General features: G+C 40.4%; 1 protein-coding gene across 1 annotated transcript in view; it reads right to left on the reverse strand.

The window, feature by feature from the left end:
• The window catches only part of LOC134225414 (frizzled-like), a 134,941-nt gene extending 127,189 nt beyond the window's left edge, over positions 1-7,752 (reverse strand). Inside the window, exon 1 of the mRNA XM_062705474.1 lies at positions 6,260-7,752. Within this exon, the coding sequence (XP_062561458.1) occupies positions 6,260-6,931 (672 nt within the window). The 5' untranslated portion in view covers positions 6,932-7,752. The remainder of the gene's footprint in view (positions 1-6,259) is intronic.
• Between the last annotated feature and the right edge of the window lie 13,493 nt (positions 7,753-21,245).

Raw genomic sequence — 21,245 nt, forward strand, 5'->3', positions numbered from 1 at the left:
ATGAACTAAGCGGTTTGAAGCAAGATAACACCAAACTATGGGAAGAGGTTCACGCGTTGCAAAATAAGAACGACCAATTAGTATCAACTGTAGACCTGCTGGAAAGTGAGCATGATAAAGTTAACCGTTCATCGCTGGCAAAAAACGCTATCACTCTTGGGGTTCCGTCGTTGGAAAATGAAGACACCAGAAAACTTGTACACCATATCATGAACGTTGTCGGTGCTTCGTACAATGCAGAAGGCATCGCTGATGCTAAGCGGATTCAAAGTAGGAACTTTAATAGAAGTGCATCACCGATTATCGTTCGTTTCAGTGATGAAAACATCAAGGAAGACTTCTTCGAGAAAAAGCGTGCCCATGGAGTTCTTCTAGCATCAGTTGTATGTGATGCTTTTGTCGGATCAACGAACTGGATTACAATACGTGACGAAATACCATCATACGGAAAAAATCTTCTTCAAAAGGCCAAGGATCTTCAAATTTTGGCTGATCTGAAATATGTATGGATGGGTAGAGATGGAAAAGTCCTGATTAAGCGGTATGACGGTGCAAACGTGGAAAAAATAGCTTCGCTTAAGGATCTCGAAACGTTCTCAAATGCGTCTTAGAAGAGGCTACTGAATATGTCTAGCACTAGTTCAACTTGCCATAAGCTTCGACTGCAAAAAGAATCTCTGCATGAGTAGTTTCTGGTACCAGTCGCATCTGATTATTTACCGATTTCGATCACAACTATTATTTTAATACTATTTCTGAGTTGAATAAAAATCTATCGAATCTACCAAACCGTGTATCAATAAGAGTCTTACAATTTAATATTCGTGGCATGAATTCACTTGAAAAATTTGATAAAATAAAGAAGTTTTTGGTAACCTACGATAGAGAGATCGATGTCGTAGTACTTGGAGAGACTTGGGTGAAAGAAGAGCGTCGGCAACTCTGTTACATAGACGGATACAACAGCTTGTTTTCGTGTCGTCCTGAATCCCTGGGAGGAGGTCTTATTATCTGCGTACGCTAATCGTTGATTGACACATCAATGGATTCCACCGCATTTCCTTGCGAATTGCTATTCACGATTCTTACTTTGACGTATTCGCTATGTATAGACCACCGTCGTTTGATACTACAGTCAAACCTCCATGAGTCGATAATGAAGGGTCCATCGACTAGTGGAAATATCGAGAAGTGGAATATACAATTTTTGGAAAGCTGTTTGAAGGGAACATCACAGTAGCCCAGAAAATATTTTTTAGTTTGGCATAAATCGCTTCCATGAGTCGATATCGAGTCATAGAACATCGACTCATGGAGGTTTGACTGTAGTCATTTTCTTCAAACGCTGGACGCAGTTCTGTCTTCTACTAAACATGGGTCATCTTGCATCGTGGTTGGTGATATTAATATACCTACGAACCAAACGAACAATAGGTTGACTGAGGAATATTTAACATTGTTGAATTGCTACAATTTCAAAGTTACAAACACGTTCCCAACAAGACCTGAAAGTAATAATATCCTGGATCATGTCACCTGTTCAAATGTTCTTCTCGATCACGTCGTCAATGAAACAATATACTCTGACATTAGTGATCATTGTTTCGTACTCTCAACCAAGATGAATACACAGCTAGGTGTTGCAGTCTGCCCAATTTATGGACGAGAAGAAGGCGGGGGTGAAAAATTCATTTTCGGTGCAAAACATAAACAAACCGGCTGGCTCTCCCATACTAAAATCCAAGATGGCTGAATCGTGAATTTGGCAGATTGGAACACCTAGTGGTGTATTCATCTTGCTCTCAACGTTCCAGAATACTAGGGCTATCTGTACCCGTAGCTTAGAGAAAATTATAATCGATCACACTAGGCTCAATGAAGAATTCACAATGGCGATTCAAAATCTCCCTCAAGCACCCGCAACAGAAAACTTGCAATACGTCATTAAACTGTATCAGGATTTGAAAGAAAAATGCTCTAGAAAAATAACAGTGCAAGCGAAAATTAAGGGACCTTGTCCCTGGATGACCTTCGATCTCTGGAAACTTATGCAGCTGAAAGACAGGACCTTAAGCAGAAGCAAGAGATATCCCCGTGATAGCCACTTGCAAGAGCAACTAATGTACGTGTCAAAATTACTCCGGCGTGTTAAGCAGCAAGCCAAGAGTCTGTACTATAGAAAGCTGCTACGCGACCCTAATCAAAACGTTAGATAATGTTTTGGGCCGTAACTCTAATGAATCTCAACAGATTGAACTAGAGCATGGCGGCTGCAATACTAAGGACCCTCATGATGTTGCCGAAATCTTCAACGAGTTCTGCAGTAGTATCGGACCCAGCTTGCCTCCAGAATACCTAGCCAGCGAGATTTCAACAAATTCAGAAGCCTACAATCTATCAGTAACTCCATTTACTTGATTCCCACAACAAAACAAGAAGTCATCGTGATAATTAAAGAACTGGACAACAACAAAAGCGCTGGACTGGATGGAATTCCTGCATCATTTCTAAAAACCCATTACGACTTTTTCGCCAGTATCCTAATGAATGTTTTCAATGAAAGTATAGATTCTGGTTCCTACCCGGACTATTTGAAAACCGCTCGTGTGATTCCCATTTACAAGACAGGTCTAAAAAGGATCCAACTAACTACAGACCGATTTCTGTTTTATCGGTTTTCAACAAAGTTCTCGAACGACTTATTGTGGACAGGGTGACTAATTTTCTTGGACTTCATAATATCCTGTATCAGCACCAGTACGGGTTTCGCGCTGGCTCTAATATGTTGATTGCAGCCAGTGAACTGGTTGATGAAATTTACGATGCAATGGATAAGCGTAAGATAGTCGGAGTTCTATTTCTTGATCTCAAGAAAGCGTTCGTCACGATTGACCATAACATCCTTCTCCAGAAACTTAATATCTATGGAATCAGAGGAACAGCAAACAGTTTAATACGCAGCTATCTGACTGGCAGAAAACGAATCGTCTCTGTTAGTAAATTTACTAGCGGATACAGAAGTTTATCGGTAGGAGTACCACAGGGTAGTAACCTAGCTTTACTTTTATTCCTACTTTATATCAATGATATGCCGCATCATCTGGAAAAACTTCAGAAGTTCTTTTCGGAGAATCTGTTATCGTTAAACCTGACCAAAACGAAGTAGATTTTTTCCACTCGCCTCGCCTAATCATCTCAAGAAATGAAAACCTAGTGGTGAACTCAACGAAAATTGATGAAGTTGATAGTTTCAAACACTTGGGAATTACACTTGACTCAACGTCAATAATCATATCAGTACACTACAGAAAACTATCAGTTCAACATGCGGAATATTATGGAAAATATGCAAGTTTATACCATCGAAACATCTAATGCTGCTTTATCACGCGTTCGTGCAATCGAAAGTCTCCTATCTAGTTTCCATATGGGGCGCTGCAAGTAAAGCAAATCTCAAATTGATCCAGACAACACAAAATCGTTGTTTGAAGATCATTTATAAGAAGTCGAGGCTGTATTCCACCTATAGCCTTTATTCCGAGGCAGCTCAATCAATATTACCAGTTGCTGCCTTGCGAGATTTGCAAACATTAGTACAAATCCAAAAACTGCTCCACAATCCAACAGCGCTTCACAATCAACATTTTCATCGCAGTTCACACCGTTACGAAACAAGGAACCCTCCAACCCTAACTATTAGTCGCCCCAATACCGAATACGGGAAAAAATCCCAAACATACTACGGTAGGTAGAACAAAATACAATGCCCTTCCAGTATCTATAAGATCCGAGCGCAATCCTCACATTTTTAAACGAAATGTAACATTAAACCACCTTGAAAACTACATAATGTAGACCAGCAAATCCAGTGCAATACTCGGAAACCATTTTTTAAAGCTTCCTTCAAAGAGATATCTTAATCTCACTGGGAACTTAAGTTCTTCGAGCACTCAACGTTTCAAAATCAAAAATCACCACCAGTTTCTGTCCCTTACTAATGTGAGAAATACGATTTATACTTTTCATCCGCCTCCACAGCTCGCCGCCGCCTATCGCCACCCACCGCTAACTGCCACCTGCCACCCACCACCTGTCACCCACCACCTGCACTCATCACGCCGACGCTGCCAACATCCTTCACCGATCATACTGATATATAAAAATGGCATTGTAATTTTGTGAAAATAACTTGCTTTTGAGAAAAGATGAGAGGTTTTGTGCCTCCTGGAGGAAAAAGGCTTGAAAGGAGCTTACCTCCAGGTGGTTTTGCTACTCCCTGAGAAAACAGTACAAAAAATAAATAAATAAAAAGAATTTCTTTACACATTCCTCCAAGAATTCCTTCGGAACTTTCTTCAGGGATTCCTCCAGAAATAACTGCGGAGATTAATTCAGAAATTCCACAAGATTCTAAGAATTGTTTTCAAGTACCTATTCCCTCAGAACTTCCTCCAGGACATCCTTTGGAAATTATTTCAAGAAAACCAATAAATTCCTTTTTAAGAACAATTCTGGTAATTTAAGTGAAAGGAGGAGTGAAGAACAAGTTCAATTTAATGGGTAACGTGCCTAATCCTGCTCCAGCTCCAGAAGCCAAGTTACCAAAATCCTACCAGACTGGGAATCCAAATCTAACATTCATTATAGTGTTGACTTGTAGCCGCGTATATAAGCACTAGACCAATAAAGATATGTAACTCTACTAAACTGCCGTGAATCGCATATCTGTCCCATCTTTGCTGGGTTTCCTATTCATATGGGACAAATATGCGATTCACGGCAGTAAAGGTATAATAGCTATTTAATTAATACGAATATCAAGTCCAAGTCAAGTCAAGTACGAGACACTGAAGACGGCCTTATTGTTGAGGTCGAGGCGTGAATCCAACCGGTGTATGGCGCACCACCGACACCTTGACCGGTGTCACTAAATGTCGGCGGTGGCGGCGCACAGGTCTATTCTAACCTCCTTAGTGGGGGCCGCCTATCCGAATCAGTTTTTTATGGCTTGTTATGATTCGAAGAGTTTTTTATCTCCCTTTTATGGTTGTTCGTTAGGTCTATTGAGAGCGATTTCTGCAAACCCTGATAGGAAACAATGGAACAGGATTCCCCAATTTCCAATCTTTTGTTAGTACCTATTAGCTGATTTCTAGTGGTATACATAAGTCCATTTGATAGTAATGGTTTAGTAATAGTTTTTAGATTAGTAATAAAGTCTAGATTTTTTTAATTACTTTATCAGTGATCTTTTATATAAGACAAGAGCCTGGAGATTAGAATAGGTGATGCAGCCTATGAAGGCCGTTTCCTTAGTCCTTTCCGTAGCAGTAAAAGCCATAATGGTATGTCCATAAAATATTCAAAGGCATCTACCTCATTTTATATATGATAAGACCACTAAAACAAGCATTGCAATGCACCAGCATAATGCTTAACGTATGAATAAACTTCGTATGTGATCCCTTTATTCTGTTATGGCAGGTACAGAGACAATAGAAAATCTGTTTCAAATGGAACAAAAGCATTCTCTAGAAAGTCATACCTTACTTAATTCATTCAAGGCTTGTATCACATTTCTGATCGAATAATGCTACATAATACATATGCATCAGTAACGAGATAGCTATCCTTTGTAGGAATGTACAAACCATAAACCCTCTTTTCAACAGAACTGCCAATTCAATAAATGGTCAACCATCATCTTTCCAACAGTTTCCTTGTTCTTCCATACGCAATGCACTACAATGAAATCATGCAACATTCCAACATATCAGCAAAACCGATATAGACACAGAGAACCCACCCTCATCGCGCACTTTGTGAATTCTGTTAGCCAAAACTTGATGTCTGTACGTGTGCTTGTGTCTGCCTTAAGTAATTCAATCGCCACTAAAGGCAATATATGTTAACATTCATCATGTCCACCCAGTCTGTCCGTTCACCCACGGAAATTGCGACACTAAAAAACGGACAAACTTCCGGGAAAATGCTGATCCACACGAATTTCTTGAATGGTGTCGTAATAAATAGGCGTGCATAGTGCCAGCACTCCATTGGCACCACGGACTCTACGTACGTCACCGTTTGCAACCGAACCTTTGTTCCAAGAACGTTTGTCCGTTCGACAGAACCCCGAAAGCCAACAACGGATACACGGCTTGGTACGTGATGGAAATGCAAAAACAAAGCCCATTCCCAGCACAACCCGCCCGCATCGACTTACGAAGTAAACGGTCCCCGAGGGCAACTGTCTTACCTTTCCACCGACCGTCAGTTGATAGCCCATTATCGTCGGTGCTTTCAGCTGAACCGGACAGATAAAGCCCAGATCCCGATGGGGCACGTTGGGCGCTGTGTTTCGCCGCGGGACCTGCGGCTTGGTGGTGTGCACCGCACTCGGCGGAATGGGCGTACTCTCGGATGAATTGTTCTGCGAAACGCACAGTTCCTTCCCGTCGACCGGGAACTTGGTGCACTCGAGATTCTCCGGCCACTGGAAATCGAAAGTCCGCATGATGCTCTCACAGACGCGTGCACTTTCGCACAGACTCCGGCACGGCGGGATCGGGTAGTTGAGTATCGTGCAAACCGGAGCATACAGCGAGCAAAGGAAAAACTTCAGATCCGGACTGCAGTCAATTTTGACCAGCGGAATGAACTGGTGCACTTCAAGTGCCGCCTCATCCTGCTTAACATGTCCCAGCAGATTCGGCATGATGGTTTTGTTGTACTGGATGTCCGTGCAGAAGGGAATTGTGATCGGTTCGCAGCGATTGTGATGTTGAAACTCGTCCGCACTAAGGCCGGACATCTCGTGTGTGCCATATGCATCCTGCGGCGACTGCTGTATGCTTAATCCAACATTTGCATAACCCAACACCAGAACAATGGAACTCAACACTGAACACACGTTTGCCATTTTATTCATTCTTTACACCCTCTTTATTAACTCTCTTTCACTTGTTTTCACTAGCTTCATTATATTCTCCACAAAACAGCCCTCGGAACAAGCGCTCCTCTTTCATGCTCGCATATTACTTTATTTCAAGGAGGGCAATAATCGCAAGCCATAAACAACACACCAGACGCATCCTACTGCTGCAGCACACATTTTTCTTTTTGCAGATCTTCCCACTAGCAGCAAGGGACACAATCCTGCTATTCTTCCATGCACTTTCAATACCGTCCCGCCATCAATTTCTTGCCTTTTGCCGTTTCTCGCCCCGCAAACACCAATGCCACTCTATCCAACTCTTGAATTTTCGAATTTCCGCGAACAGAGCTCTTCCCCCTTTCATTCACCAGTTTCGCACCAATTGAGTGTGATTCTTCGAAGGAATCCGACTTCCTCGTCGTACATCTCTCGAATTGCCAATTCCGTTAAGCTCCTTCGCACTTTATTCCGTATTTCATCGGATTACGGTTCGACCCGGCACAAACCCCCAATCCTCGCCGTATACTCGCACTCGACACAATCGACAATAACAAGGACTACTTTCTCTTCATCTCGCCCCGAACTACATTTGCCGCACTCACCACAAGCGCACAATCCTTCAGTTGAGGCAGCGGAAATGCAGGACCACTACACGCGCTAGCACGGTGGCGTTGGGAGCATAATTTGCAAATTATGCCCCATTCCCATTTACCACTCGGTATTCAAATTGCAAGACAAGAGATGAGGCGCGAACCGAAAACCACGCGACAAAGATACGCGCCACGCAAAAGAAAATCGATCCAATCCAGACGCCGTTCGAGATGCGACTGAATGGCACAGCGACGGCGGACGAAATTGCATCGGACACGGACGCTCGCGTTCGGGCCCGACGCGAAGAGAAAAGTGTGCTGGAATCGGCCAGTCTCGTGCCAGAAGCGAAGGAGTTCTAACCAGGGTCGGTGTGCGTGTGCTTGCGGGTGTAAACAAGCGGCAAGTGCAAAGCAAAATAAAGCCGCGGTTTGCGTGATGGCACCACTACCGTCACAAAGTGGAATGAAAACACGGTTCAGAAGGGTGAAAACTGTTCGAATCTGGTATACGAAGCGGCTGGTCTAGATCAGTTTTGTTTGCATCTGCTCGCCATGTGTATGGATAAAGAAAAAGTTTGGTTGATTGAAGATGATGACTTCGTTGTTGATGAATCGTTGTTGGAATAATTTCAGCTTATCTATTTAGAAAAAAAACCCTGGTTAATGTTCTTCTCGTGAAAAAAATGCTAAAAAAATATTTTGAATTTTATGCGTGCTTAGGACATAAAAAAATGTATTCTGGCCATAACTTCTGATCCCATAGTCCGATCTGGCTAATTTTCAATATCAAACAATGAATGGGACAAGATTCCGCGTCGTATGGAACCTGTTGCGGACAATGCTTAGTTCCACAAAGTGTGAATAAAATATGTACAAATACAAACACACATACAGACATCACCTCAGTTCGTTGAGCCGAGTCACTATGGGTCTCCTGGCTTATGGGTCTCAAAAATTCGTTTTTGGAGTGATCATATAGTCTTTCGGTACAATTTTGTTGAATGAGAAAGTCGAAAACTTTAAATAAATGTTATCTGAAATTCCAAAAACTTGTACATACCATACTTAGGTATAATGTTATAAATAACTGTGATTTATTTATATATTTGCAAAAGTTTGCCGCATTTGTAAACATTTAGCTTTTTAGCTCCTAACATCCTACAGGCTAAAAACATCGATATGATGTGTAAAAATTTTATCATGTTCGCTCGCTTCAACCAGATTTAATGTTCCTATCTTTAAAAAACAAACATTAAAACTTGTTCGAGCTTCACAGTCAGTTTTGCTTGCTTGGTGAACGCATTGAACCTGCTTCTTCTGCGGAAAACCGCAAACTGCTCCATATCAACTTCAATATCACGATGTGGTTTACCACTTGCGAACAATCGATCGTTGCCATTACTGCATCCATCCATTGATCCACCCCGTTTGGCCTAGTCGATATCTCTCGTGGATAAACCGACCCAAGCACAGATCACTCGCGTAAATGCCTTTTACCATGATTTGTCGAGCAATTTGTATACCTTTCATCCGAGGTTGAAGGAACATCCCTCAATGAAGAAATATGCCCGTCCATTAACCCGTAGGAAAAAATATGATTGATTCGAATTCGGATGGGGGATAGATTGCCTATGTCCTATAATGGGGAAAACCACCCACGGTGTTGCTGGATTTCAGTCGCTGTCGCCTTTAGGAGAAATGGGTCTACAACCCTTGTCAGAATCTTATTTTTCTTCGTATCCTTTCAATCTTACATGGCCCAGAAACACACGTGGCCATTAGCTATCGAGATTTTTTTTCCAGTAGGTGTGTCTGTGTGTCTGAATCATAATTTAGGCACGTGTTTCGGAAGATGAAGGCAAGTATGTATGTTGCGACACATTTCTGTTTGACCAGGTCTCGATAATCCGGCTTCATCTATCACTTAGTCCTTGTGTTTTTATAGGCTGCTGCAAGAAGTGGAGACTTTAATTTTTCCCTATTGACCTGGTGGGATCGTTATAAAACGAAGAATAATTGAATCAAGAGGTGGAATAAACCGGGAATAAAAGTAACTCGTTTTATGATAATTTTCATTTTTTAATTCAATAATGGACCCTAAACGAATAGCAAATCATGAGCAAATTCCAATTTCAGAATCGATATATTTTTGTTTTTATTTTCAATTATATTTTCAATTAATTTCTCACATGCTTAATAAAATTTCTATTTGATATTGAATCTTTTTTTTTTAACGGAATCCTTTCGGACTTCCAAGAGAAGTTTCTTAAAGGCTTCCAAACGAAATCCTTTTGGGCTTGGTTTAAGATTTCCAAAAGTAATCCTTCTGGGGTTCCTTTTGGAAACACAAAATATTCCGTTCAGAATCCCAAAAGAACTCCTTTCGGATACCCAAAAGAATTTCGTTTGGAAGCCCAAAAGAATTTAGTTTAGAAGCCCAAAAGCATTTTGTTCGAATACTGAAAAGAATTCTGTTCGGAGGTCCAAAATGATTCCGTTCATAAGTTTAAAAATTACGTTCAGAGGCCCCCAAAATTCCGTTCAGAAGTCCAGAAGAATTCAATTCGGAAATCCAAAAAAGTTTCCTTGGAAAGCCAAAAAAATCGATCGGGAGCCAACACAAATTTCAAAATGGAAGGAAAACCAAAAATTGCGATCAGGAGCCCATAATGATCATGTACAGAAGTTCTAAAGTATTCCGTTCGGAAGCCCAAAAAATCCTTTCTGCAGACCAAACGGATTGCGATCGGAAGCCTAAACTGATTCTATTGAGAAGCCTGAAAAGATTGCACTCAGGAGCCCAAAAAATCGTTTGAAAGCCCAAATGCATTCCGTGCGAAAGCCCAAAAGAATTCCTTGCGGAAGACCAAATATTTCGATCTAAAACCCACAATGATTCCATTTAGAGGCCAAAGAGGCGTTCAAAAGTCCAAAAGAACTCCGTTAAGAAGCCCAAAAGAATTTTGTCCGGAAGCTCAAAAAAAAATTCTATCGTAAGTTCAAAAGAATTACGTTTGGAAGCCTGAAAATATTTCGTTCGGAAGCCCAAAAGAATTCCGCTCGTAATTCCGTGCGGAGGCCCAGAAAGAATCCGTTTAGAAGCCCATAAGAATTTCGTTAGAAAGCGCAAAAAAATTCCGTTCGGAAACCCAAAATAATTCCGTTCAGAAGCTCAAAAAATACGTTCAGAAGCCCAAACATATCTTTCGACGCCCAATGGAATTCTGTTCAGAAGTCTGAAAGAATTCCGTGCGGAAGCCCAGAAGGATTTTGTTTGGAAGATTCCGTTCAGAAGCCTAAAAGAATTTCGTTGAGAGGCCGCAAGAATTCGTTGCGGAAGACCAAGACAATTGAGATCGAAAACCCAAAATGATTTCGTTTAGAGGCCCAAAAATATTCCGTTCCGAAGGATAAACGAATTTAGTTCGGAAGCCCAAATTAATTTCGTTCGGAGCTCAGAAAATTCCTTGCAGAAGACAAAAAAAATGCGATCGGAAACCCAAATAATTTTGCTTGGAGGTTGTTCAAAAGAATTCCGTTCAGAAACCCAAAAGAATTTCGTTCGGAAGCCCAAAAGCATTTCGTTCGAATACAAAAAAAAATCCGGTCGGAGGTCCAAAATGATTCCGTTGAGAAGCTCGAAAATTACGTTTAGAGTCCCAACAAAATTTCTTTCGACGGAATTCTGTTCGGAAGTCCAAAAGAATTCCGTTAGGAAGTCCGAACAAGTTTCTTTCGAAAGCTCAAGCGTTTTGTGTGAAGCGCAAAAGAATTCCGTTCGGAAGCCCAAAAAAATGCGAATTGAAGACCAACAATTTTGATCAGGAATCCAAGCTATAAACGATTGCGTTTGGTAACCCAAAAAATCATTTCAGAAGATCAAACACATTGCGCTTAGAAAACTAAACTGTTTCTAATCAGAAGCGAAAAAAGATTGCGAACATTGAAAATGTTCGAAAGCCCAAAAGCATTCCTTACGGAAGCCCAAAAGAATTTTAAAATAAGAAGACCAAAAATATTGAGATCTAAACCCAAAATCATTCCTTTGTGCGGCCAAAAAGATTGCATTCAGAAGTCCAAAAGAATTCCGTTCAGAAGCCCAAAAGGATTTCGTTCGTAAACTCAAAATAATTTCTATCGTAAGTTCAAAAGAATTCGTTTGGAAGCCCAAAAGAATTCTGTTCTTAACATAAAATGAACCGTGGTCGAAAACCCAAAACGATTCCGTTCGGAGGCCCAAAAAGATCACGTTTAGAAGTCCAAAAGCATTCCGTTTAAAGACCCATAATTATTCCGTTCAGAAGCTCAAAAAATACGTTCATAATTCTTTGCAGAAGACCAAAAAACCAAGCGATTGAATCTTGGCCAAATGATTCCGTTTGGAGGCCCAAAAAGATTGCGTTCAGATGTCCAAAAGAACTCCGTCCGAAAACCCAAAATGATTTCATTCGGAAGCCCAAAAGAATTTAGTTCAGAAGTTCAAAAGCATTTGGTTCGAATTACGAAGTCTAAAATGATTCCGTTCAGAAGCTCGAAAATTACATTCAGAGGCCCAACAAAATTTCTTTCGGCAGAATTCCGTCCAGAAGTCCAAAAGAATTCCGTCCGTCTAATATTTTCAAAAGTCCTAATTTCGTTCGGAAACGCAGAAGAATTCCGTTCGGAAGCCCAAAAAAAATCCTTTCGAAGACCAAAAAAAAAATGCAAATGGAAGACCAAAAATTACAATCAGGAGCCTAAAATGATTCTGTTCGGAAGCCTAAAAAATCCTTGCAAAAGACCAAACGGATTTCGATCGGTAAACTAAACTGATTCTATTCAGAAGCCAAAAAAGATTGCTTTCAGAAGCCCAAAAAACTCCGTGCGGAAGTCCAAAAAAGTTTCTTTCGGAAGCTCAAAAGAATTTCGTTCGAAAGCGCAAAAGAATTTCGTTAGGAAGCCAACAAAAATTCCGTTCGGAAGACCAAAAAATTGTGAATGGAAGACGGAAAAAATTAAGATCTGAAACCCAAAATAATTACGTTTGGAAGCGCTAAGCGATTCCGTTCGGAAGTCCAAAAAAAAAATCCGTTCAGAAGACCAAACGAATTGCCATCAGAAACCTGAACTGATTGCTTTCAGAAGCCCATAAAATCGTTTCCTTGTGGATAACCAGACATATTGCGATCTGACCCCAAAATTATTCCATTTAGAGACCCAGAAAGATTGCGTTTAGAAGTCGAAAAGGATTTATTTCGGAAGGTCAATATAATTTTGTTCGGAAGCGTGGAAGAATTTCTATCGGAAGCCAAAAAGAACCGTGATCAGAAACCCAAAATGATTCCGTTCGAAGTCTCAAAAAGTTACCAATCAAAAGCCTAATAGAATGTCGTTTGGAAGCATAGAAGGCCCAAAATAATTTAGTTTTGAAGAGCAATAGAACCGCGATCAAAATCCCAATAAGATTCCGTTGGGAGACTCAGTGAGGTTCCGTTCAGATGTTCAAAAGAATTTCGTTCGGAAGCCCAAAAGGATTTTGTTCGGAAGCTCAAAAAAATTGCTATCGTAAGTTCAAAAGAGGAAGCCTGAAAGTATTTTCGTTCGGAAGCCTAAAAGAATTCCGCTCGTAAGACAAGATGAGCCATTGTCGAAAACCCAAAATGATTCCGTTCGGAGGCTCAAAAAGAATCTGTTTACAAGTCCAAATTAATTTCGTTTGAAAGCCCAAATGAATTCCGTTTGTAGACCCAAAATAATTCCGTTCAGAAGCTCAAAAACAAATCTTTCGATGCACCAAGGAAATCTGTTCATAAGTCTGAAAAAAAAAATCGTTCAGAAGCCCAGAAAGATTTCGAACGGTAGCCCGAAAAAGTATCTTCCGAAAGTTCAAATTCATTTCGTTCGGAAGCGCAGAAAAGTTCCATTCAGATGACCAAAAAAATTGTGATTGTGATTCGGATCAAAATGATTTCTTTCGGAAGCCCAAAAAGATTCCATTCGGAAGATCCCATTCCCAAAAGATTCTGTTCAGAAGTCTGAAAGAATTTCGTTCAGAGCTCAAACAAAATTCCTCGTAAAATACCAAAACAATTGCGATCGAAAACCCAAAATGATTCCGTTTGGAGGTCCAAAAAGATTCTGTGCCGTTAGGAAGCCCATAGGAATGTAGTTTGGAAGTCCTAAAGTATTTTGTTTGAATGCCCAAAAATATTCCGTTCGGAAGCCTAAAAAAGTTTCTTTCGAAAGCTCAAAAGAATTTCGTTCGAAAACCCAAAAAATGGCAAATGAAAGACTGAAAAATTGCGTTCTGAAGCCCAAAACATCCTTTCAGAAGACCAAACGAATTGCGATCGGGAATCTAAACTGATTTCATTAAAAACCCTAAAAAGATTACGTTCGGAAGCCCCAAAAAAAATCATTTCAAAGCCCAGAAGTAATAGAATGCGGTTCTGAATCTCAGGAGGCTCCATTAAGGAACACGACACAATATCATTCGGAAGCCCAAATGAATTCCGTTCGGAAGACCAATAGAACCGCGATCAAAAGTCCAATAATATTCCATTCGGATAACTCAAAAGAATCTAGTTCGGAAGCTTAAAAGAATTTCGATCTATAGACAAAAGATACGTGATCAGAAACTCAAAATGATTCCTTAGGAGGAGTAAAAAGATTGTATTCAGAAGCTTAATAGAATTTGGTTAGGATCCCAGATGGCTTCATTCGGAAAGCCAAAACTTTTTTTTTGAAGCGCAAAGTATTTGGTTCGAAAGACCCAAAGAATCTCGATCTAAAGCCCAAACTGATTCCGATTGAAGGCCAAAAAATATTCCGTTCAGAAGTTCAAAAGAATTTCGATCGGAAGTTCAAAAGGATTTCGTTTGGATGTCCTGAAAAATGTATATGGGAAGCCCAAAAGAATTCCGTTTGACAGAGATGAGCCAGCCGAGGGCTGCAAGTCTGTTACACAAAGATAATAGTAATAATTCCGTTTGGGAGCCCAAAAGTATTTTTGTTCGGAAGCCCGTTAGGAAAACAAAATGAACCGAAATCGGAAACCCTAAATGATTCTGTTTGGAGGCCAAAATTATTCCGGAGGATCAAAAAATTTTTTTTTGACGCCGACGGAAAGGAATTTCGTTCAGAAATCCAGAATAGTTCTGTTCGAAGCCCACAAATGTTTTTTTTTTCGAAAGCCCAAACGAATTTCGTTCGTAAACCCAAAATAACTTCGTTTGGAAGCTCAAAAGAATTCCGCCCGGAAGACCAACAAAATTTCATTTGGAAAACCAAAAGAATTGCGATCGAATACCCAAATTGAATCCGTTCGGAAGTCCAAAAAATTTCATCCAGAAGCTAAAAGGAAAAAAACTGCGATTCGGAGCCTAATAGGAATCTCAAAGCCCAAAATAATTTCCCGAAAGCCCAAAATAATTCCACTTTGAAGCCCAAAAGAATTCCACCAGAGAGACCAAAGGAAGACCTTTTCGAAACAAGTTTTTCAACGAGAATACTAAATGGAAACCTTTCTGTCTTCTGAATACGATACTTTGGGGCTTTCGAACAGAATATCCTTGTGGGTTTCCTGGAAGCCCAAAACATTTCGTTTGGAAGCCAAAATAATTTATATCGAAAGCCAAAAAGAATTTCGTTTGAAAGCCCAAAAGAATTCTTTCCGGAGGACCAAAAGAATCGCGATCTGAATCCCAGAAGGATTCCGTTCGGAAGTATTTAGACTTCCAAATCCAAAATCGAAATCCGAATCCAAAAGAATTATGTTCGGAATCTCAAATGCATTCCGTTTGGAAGCCCAAAATGATTCCGTTCAAAATCCCTCTTAAAATTAAATTGAATTCCTAAGAAAAATCGTTCGAAAGCTGACTACCAAAACTACAATGCCACAACGTCCCTTACCAACTCATAACATCCAATAACCAACATCAATCTCAAATTTCACTCATAAAGTTTAATTATTTGTGAGAAATGCAATCCATTGTTAAGTCCACAATTCATGCTGGCTTTTGAATGTCATTTTCCAGTAATTCTCATATAAGATCAGATTTTTTTTAAGTGATTTCTCAGGACACACTAAGAATTCTTGGCGAAGCCCTAAATCAGACACTAAGCTTCAAGCTACACTGCCACATTTTGAAGTAAGAATGTGAGTCTCTATAGCAGATCCTGCAGATGATTGACTCCATGCTTCTGCGTGGCAATCAAACGACCCTGGCTTGGTGAGTCTGGGAAGTCTAGCAATATTACAAACACTTGCACCGTCCTGAAACGAAATGATTCGGTTTGCCTCTGAAGCCATCGTAACCAACCAGAAAAAAATTGGTTATGGCCGAAGCGGGAGCACTGCCATTAGAATTTCTGGCTCTATGGTTTACATCATGATCGGCCATCCGAGTACCAATGAACGAACGAAGTAACAAGATTATTTGGTTCGCCGAAGCCTTGAGCTGGGACCAGGTCAGGTCAGATTCCTGCCGACTTCATTTATTTCTTTGTTTAAGGCTACGTCGCCACGATCCAGGCATCTGTCTCTGCTGCGATTTCCTGCCGGATTGCAGTCCAGCACTTGCTTGCAGATTTCATCTCCGCTGTCTCATGTGTGGCAGACCCACTTCCATTTACGCTCTCGAATTTCTGTTGATATCATTGAGCGAGCTCAGTATATTGAGGCCATCAGGCCCGAATTAAAAATTCGTAGGCATCGGTTAGAATACCGTTTTGACTCAAATTCGAACACTCGCTTTTAAAAGGCCATTTTGACGTGTAATGTTTTCCGCGGGAGCTTAAATTTGTTTGTAATCTTGATCTTCAGTGCAGAAAACTAATGAAAGTTTTAGGGCGCTAAAACGCCAGTGTTCGGAATATGAGTCATGTTCGGAATTTGAGCCAAAACGGTATTCGAAATTTAGTGCGTTGACTAATCCGATTCAATCTTCATATACAGGCCGGACTCGATTATCAGGAGGCTCGATTAACCGGAGGCTCGATTATCCGGGGCTCGATTATCCGGAGAAAATGGCTCGATTATCCGGAGTAATATTTTTACCCATCTTACAAATATAAAAATATGTATTATCAGTGCGTATCCGTAACGTATCCAATATGTGCAAGACACCTAGTAATGATAGTGCCTTTCTCGCTTTCCTAAGGGATTGTTCACAAATTACGTAACGCTTTAGGGGCAGGGAGGAAGTCAGACCAAGCGTTACGATCCGTACAAAAAATTAAACCTTCCATAAAAATCGCAACCCAGAGGGAGAGTGGGGTATCAAAATTATCAATTCAAAGCACCGATATGTTTTTAAGTATTGGTATGTACATTCTGAATACAGCATTGACACTGTGACTCATGCTACCAAATGGTCCTCCGAAATATCCAGAATGGGTTCGTTCACAAATTACGTAATGCTAAATTTGACGATTTTGAACCTCCATCCTCCCCCTCGTAACGATTTTTGTATGTTCAATTGGTTTGTATGAATCGTAACGCACGGTCTGACCGACTGCCACTCCTTCCAGTGTTTTGTAATTTGTGAACAGCCTCAATATTTATATGAAAAAATGGTTATTTCGCCAACGGTGGTCCATGTATAGATTCACACTGGAACTGGTGTACGCATAGTAATAACAAAAAATCATTGCGTTCAGGGAACATCCATTAATTACGTAACGCTTAGGGGTTCCCTGAAGTGTGACAATCCATACAATTTTTTTAGATACCTCATACAAAAAGTGTGACATAGGGGGGAGGGGGATTGAAAATGGCCATTTTTTGCATTACTTAATTAATGGATCTTCCCTTAATTATGAAATTAATATTTTCATTTTTTAAAGAATCACTTGATGGCCAAGGTGATCCATACACAATGTCATGCTCAGAATGTCGGACAATAACCCGGTGAAAATGGTTCCTGATAGGGATCCGCAGGGTACAAGGAGGCGAGGTGCGCAGAGAGCAAGGTGGTTCGATTTGAAGTCCCTCCGTGGATTACAAAATTGGCGACGTGCAAATACTGACCGAGCTAAATGTAGACGAATTTTATGTACAGCAGAGGCCTTAGTTTGAATAAATTAAATGAAATAAATTCCGTTGTTAGAATGTCAAATGGTGCTACGCAATGAAATTCATTATTTTTTGTTTTATTTCACGGATGTTCCGGAATTTTCAACATTAAGTGCATACTCATAATACAAAAACAAATGCATCAGAAAAATCTTGGTGCTTAACGATAAAATTCAGAAGTTTTCATTTTTTGGGATCCTCTAGATTTCCCGGAGGACCACACGGTGGTTAGAGGTGTGCGCCGTCGCCGCCGACAGTTTATGGCAATCCCGTTGAAACTCCAGAGGATTTCTCGTGAAAAGACTATTTTTCTTGAAAATTCCTTACATTTTTTCGTTCAAAAATCGAAAAAGCGTTTCATAAAAACTAAGAACTTTTATTGAGAATTCTGAAGAATATCCTTAAAAATCTCGAAAGCACTACCGTTGAAATTCTGAATAAATTTCCTTGAAAATTAGGAAGATCTTTTTGTAGAATTAAAAAAAAAGGCAGGAACACCATCTTTGACCAGAGCTCGCACAGACTGAATACTTAACACTTAGCATTAGACAACGGACAGGACATTCACACAGCACCTAGTGATCAAGTGGAGCGTTTTCCGCTTCACGAAATGTTTTCTCCTGACTAGGGCGGGAATCAAACTCATACTCCATGGCTTGCAAATACGCTTAGACGACTGACGCCAATAACAATGAAATTTACCGGGTAAATTATAAAGAATTTCCTTTGGGAATCTTGAAGAATTACCTGCATAAATTTCCAAGGATTTCCTCAGTTCAATCAAAGGTAATTGCCTATTTCCGGGGATTAAACCACCCGACTTGGACGTTAATTTACAATGTTATGAAAACTCATATGTGAATATGTACGTTATGTGGAAGATATTGATTTGGAAAATGTATTGGAGGTAACCACTTTCCCTTCGATGGGACTCGAACCCATGACCCTACAGTACGCTAGACTGGTGCTTTAACCAACTAAGCTACGAAGGACCTCCGTCGGCCTTCGCAACCTAGCGGCTACTGAACGAGCTCGAAATTCCCAAATTGGACGCATAGTCAAATCACTCGCAATCCATTTCTCAAGCCAATACTTCCACATGTGTATTGTACACGTCCACATTAGAGGAGCGTGAGTATTTAGAATGTCTGGCGGCTATACACATTCTTCATCAGCAACGGTACTGATCAAGTGAGGTTGTGTAAGCTATTTGCCAGTCGGTCGTCAAGCTCAGACCCGACCGCATTGCGTAGGCAAGAGCGGGTTAGGGACAAAAGGTCGAAAGACAAAAGGTCGAAAGGACAAAAGGTCGAAAGACAAAACGTCGAAAGACAAAAGGTCGAAGGGACAAAAGGTCGAAAAGGACAAAAGGTCGAAAGGGACAAAAGGTCGAAAGGACAAAAGGTCGAAAGGGACAAAACGTCGAACGGGACAAAAGGTCGAAAGAAAAATTGTCAATAAGATCAAAAAGACGAAAGGGATAAAAGGTCGAAATAGACAAGAAACTGAAACGGGAAGAATTAATCTCGCAACAGAGTTGGCTAACACAGTTGGCAAAAAATCTGCTCTTTAATTTTTCACTATTTTTAACAATTAGATAAAATTCATTCAGTGAGTACAACTAATAGATGGATGTTTGAGTTTTCTAAATGTCACTTCGATTTGTCAAAATGCCGCACACCGCACATCAAATACACTGGCGTGTATTACACGCAGGTGTATTTTTAATGCACGCGTCTGCATGGCTGAGGCGTGCACTATTTTGACAGATCAAAGTAACATTTAGAAAACCTAGATATCTTTCTATTATTTACACTCATTGAATGAATTTTATTTAATTATTAAAAATCGTGAAAAATAAAAGAGCAATTTTTTGCAAACTGTATAGGACAACTCTGTCTTGTGCAATACAGGTTTTATTTCAACAATCTTTTTTATCTCTAACAGAACTATCTCGATATTCTTAATATTGTTTCATAGTCATTACTCCTTCTTTGAAAATGGCTCATTCTTCAACTTTGATCAATGTTATGAGTGTGTAATCTCTGCTTGAATTTAAATGCATTTCACAAATTCCCTTGGAATACACAAAACTTGTTATCAGCCTGTTCTTGATCGACCTTTCGACCTTTCGACCTTTTTGTCCTTTTCGACCTTTTGTCCCTTTCGACCTTTTGTCCCTTTCGACCTTTTGTCCCTTTCGACCTTTTGTCCTTTCGACCTTTTGTCCTTTCGACCTTTTGTCCTTTCGACCTTTTGTCCTTTCGACCTTCTGTCCCTTTCGACGTTTTGTCCTTTCGACCTTTTGTCTTTCGACCTTTTGTCTTTCGACGTTTTGTCCTTTCGACCTTTTGTCTTTCGACCTTTTGTCATAGATTCGGCAAGAGCACGCAACTCAAGTTCAGTTCAATCAAAGGTAATTGTCTATTAACCGACTGGCAAATAGCTTACACAACCTCACTTGATCAGTACCGTTGCTGATGAAGAATGTGTATAGCCGCCAGACATTCTAAATACTCACGCTCCTCTAATGTGGACGTGTACAATACACATGTGGAAGTATTGGCTTGATAAATGGATTGCGAGTGATTTGACTATGCGTCCAATTTGGGAATCTCGAGCTCGTTCAGTAGCCGCTAGGTTGCGAAGGCCGACGGAGGTCCTTCGTAGCTTAGTTGGTTAAAGCACCAGTCTAGCGTACTGTAGGGTCATGGGTTCGAGTCCCATCGAAGGGAAAGTGGTTACCTCCAATACATTTTCCAAATCAATATCTTCCACATAACGTACATATTCACATATGAGTTTTCATAAGGATTTCCTGTTGAAATCCACAGAATTTCACGTTGAAATCAAATGTTTTGACGGGGAAGGGCCGTTTGTCGTTTGGCCGAATATGTCATTAATCTGAAACTCGACTGGCATAAAATCATTTGGCCGAAATAGACATATGGCCGATAATGTTGTTCGGCCGAATAGGTCATTTGACTGAAAAGTCGTCTAATCGAATAGATCATTTAGCCTAAAAGGCCTAAATGGTCGTTTGGTAGAAAAGGGTCATTTGGCTGAAACGAACATATGGTGTTGTTTGATCGAGCTGCCGAAAAAAAAATCTTTTGACCGAAAATGCTGCTTGGCCGAACGAGGTGACATAAGATCGAAAACGGTTTGCGACGTACGGGTGAAGATCATACGGCCGAACTGATAATTTGGCCGAAAAAGACGTCAGCTCATTTGTTCGAAAATGGCGTTTGGCTAAACGGGTCGACGTTTTTCGCCGTATAATTCGATCAGCCGAATAACATTTTCGGCCAAATTGACCTTCCTGCTAAACTACCGTTTCGGTCAAATGGAATTTTCGATGACAAGTCTTATTCGACCAAACGACCTGTTAGAGCATACGGATTTTTCGGCCAAATGACTAGTTTGGTCGTACCGCCAAATCATTTTTGACATACCGTATCGGACAAATGGAATTTGGCTAGATAGCTTTCGGCTTAACGCATGTGGTATTCGGTCAAATGACTTTCAACTGAACGACCCTTCGTCTTTTGAAAATTTTCTCGTAGAATTTCCGAAGAATTACTAATAGACAACAGAATTTCATGTAGAAATCTAAAGAAATTCCGTAAAAAATCCAGTTGAAATTCCGTTGGAAACAGTTTTT

The sequence above is a fragment of the Armigeres subalbatus genome, chromosome 3 (genome assembly GCF_024139115.2).
Source record: "Armigeres subalbatus isolate Guangzhou_Male chromosome 3, GZ_Asu_2, whole genome shotgun sequence".
In the NCBI taxonomy this organism is placed as follows: Eukaryota; Metazoa; Arthropoda; class Insecta; order Diptera; family Culicidae; genus Armigeres; species Armigeres subalbatus.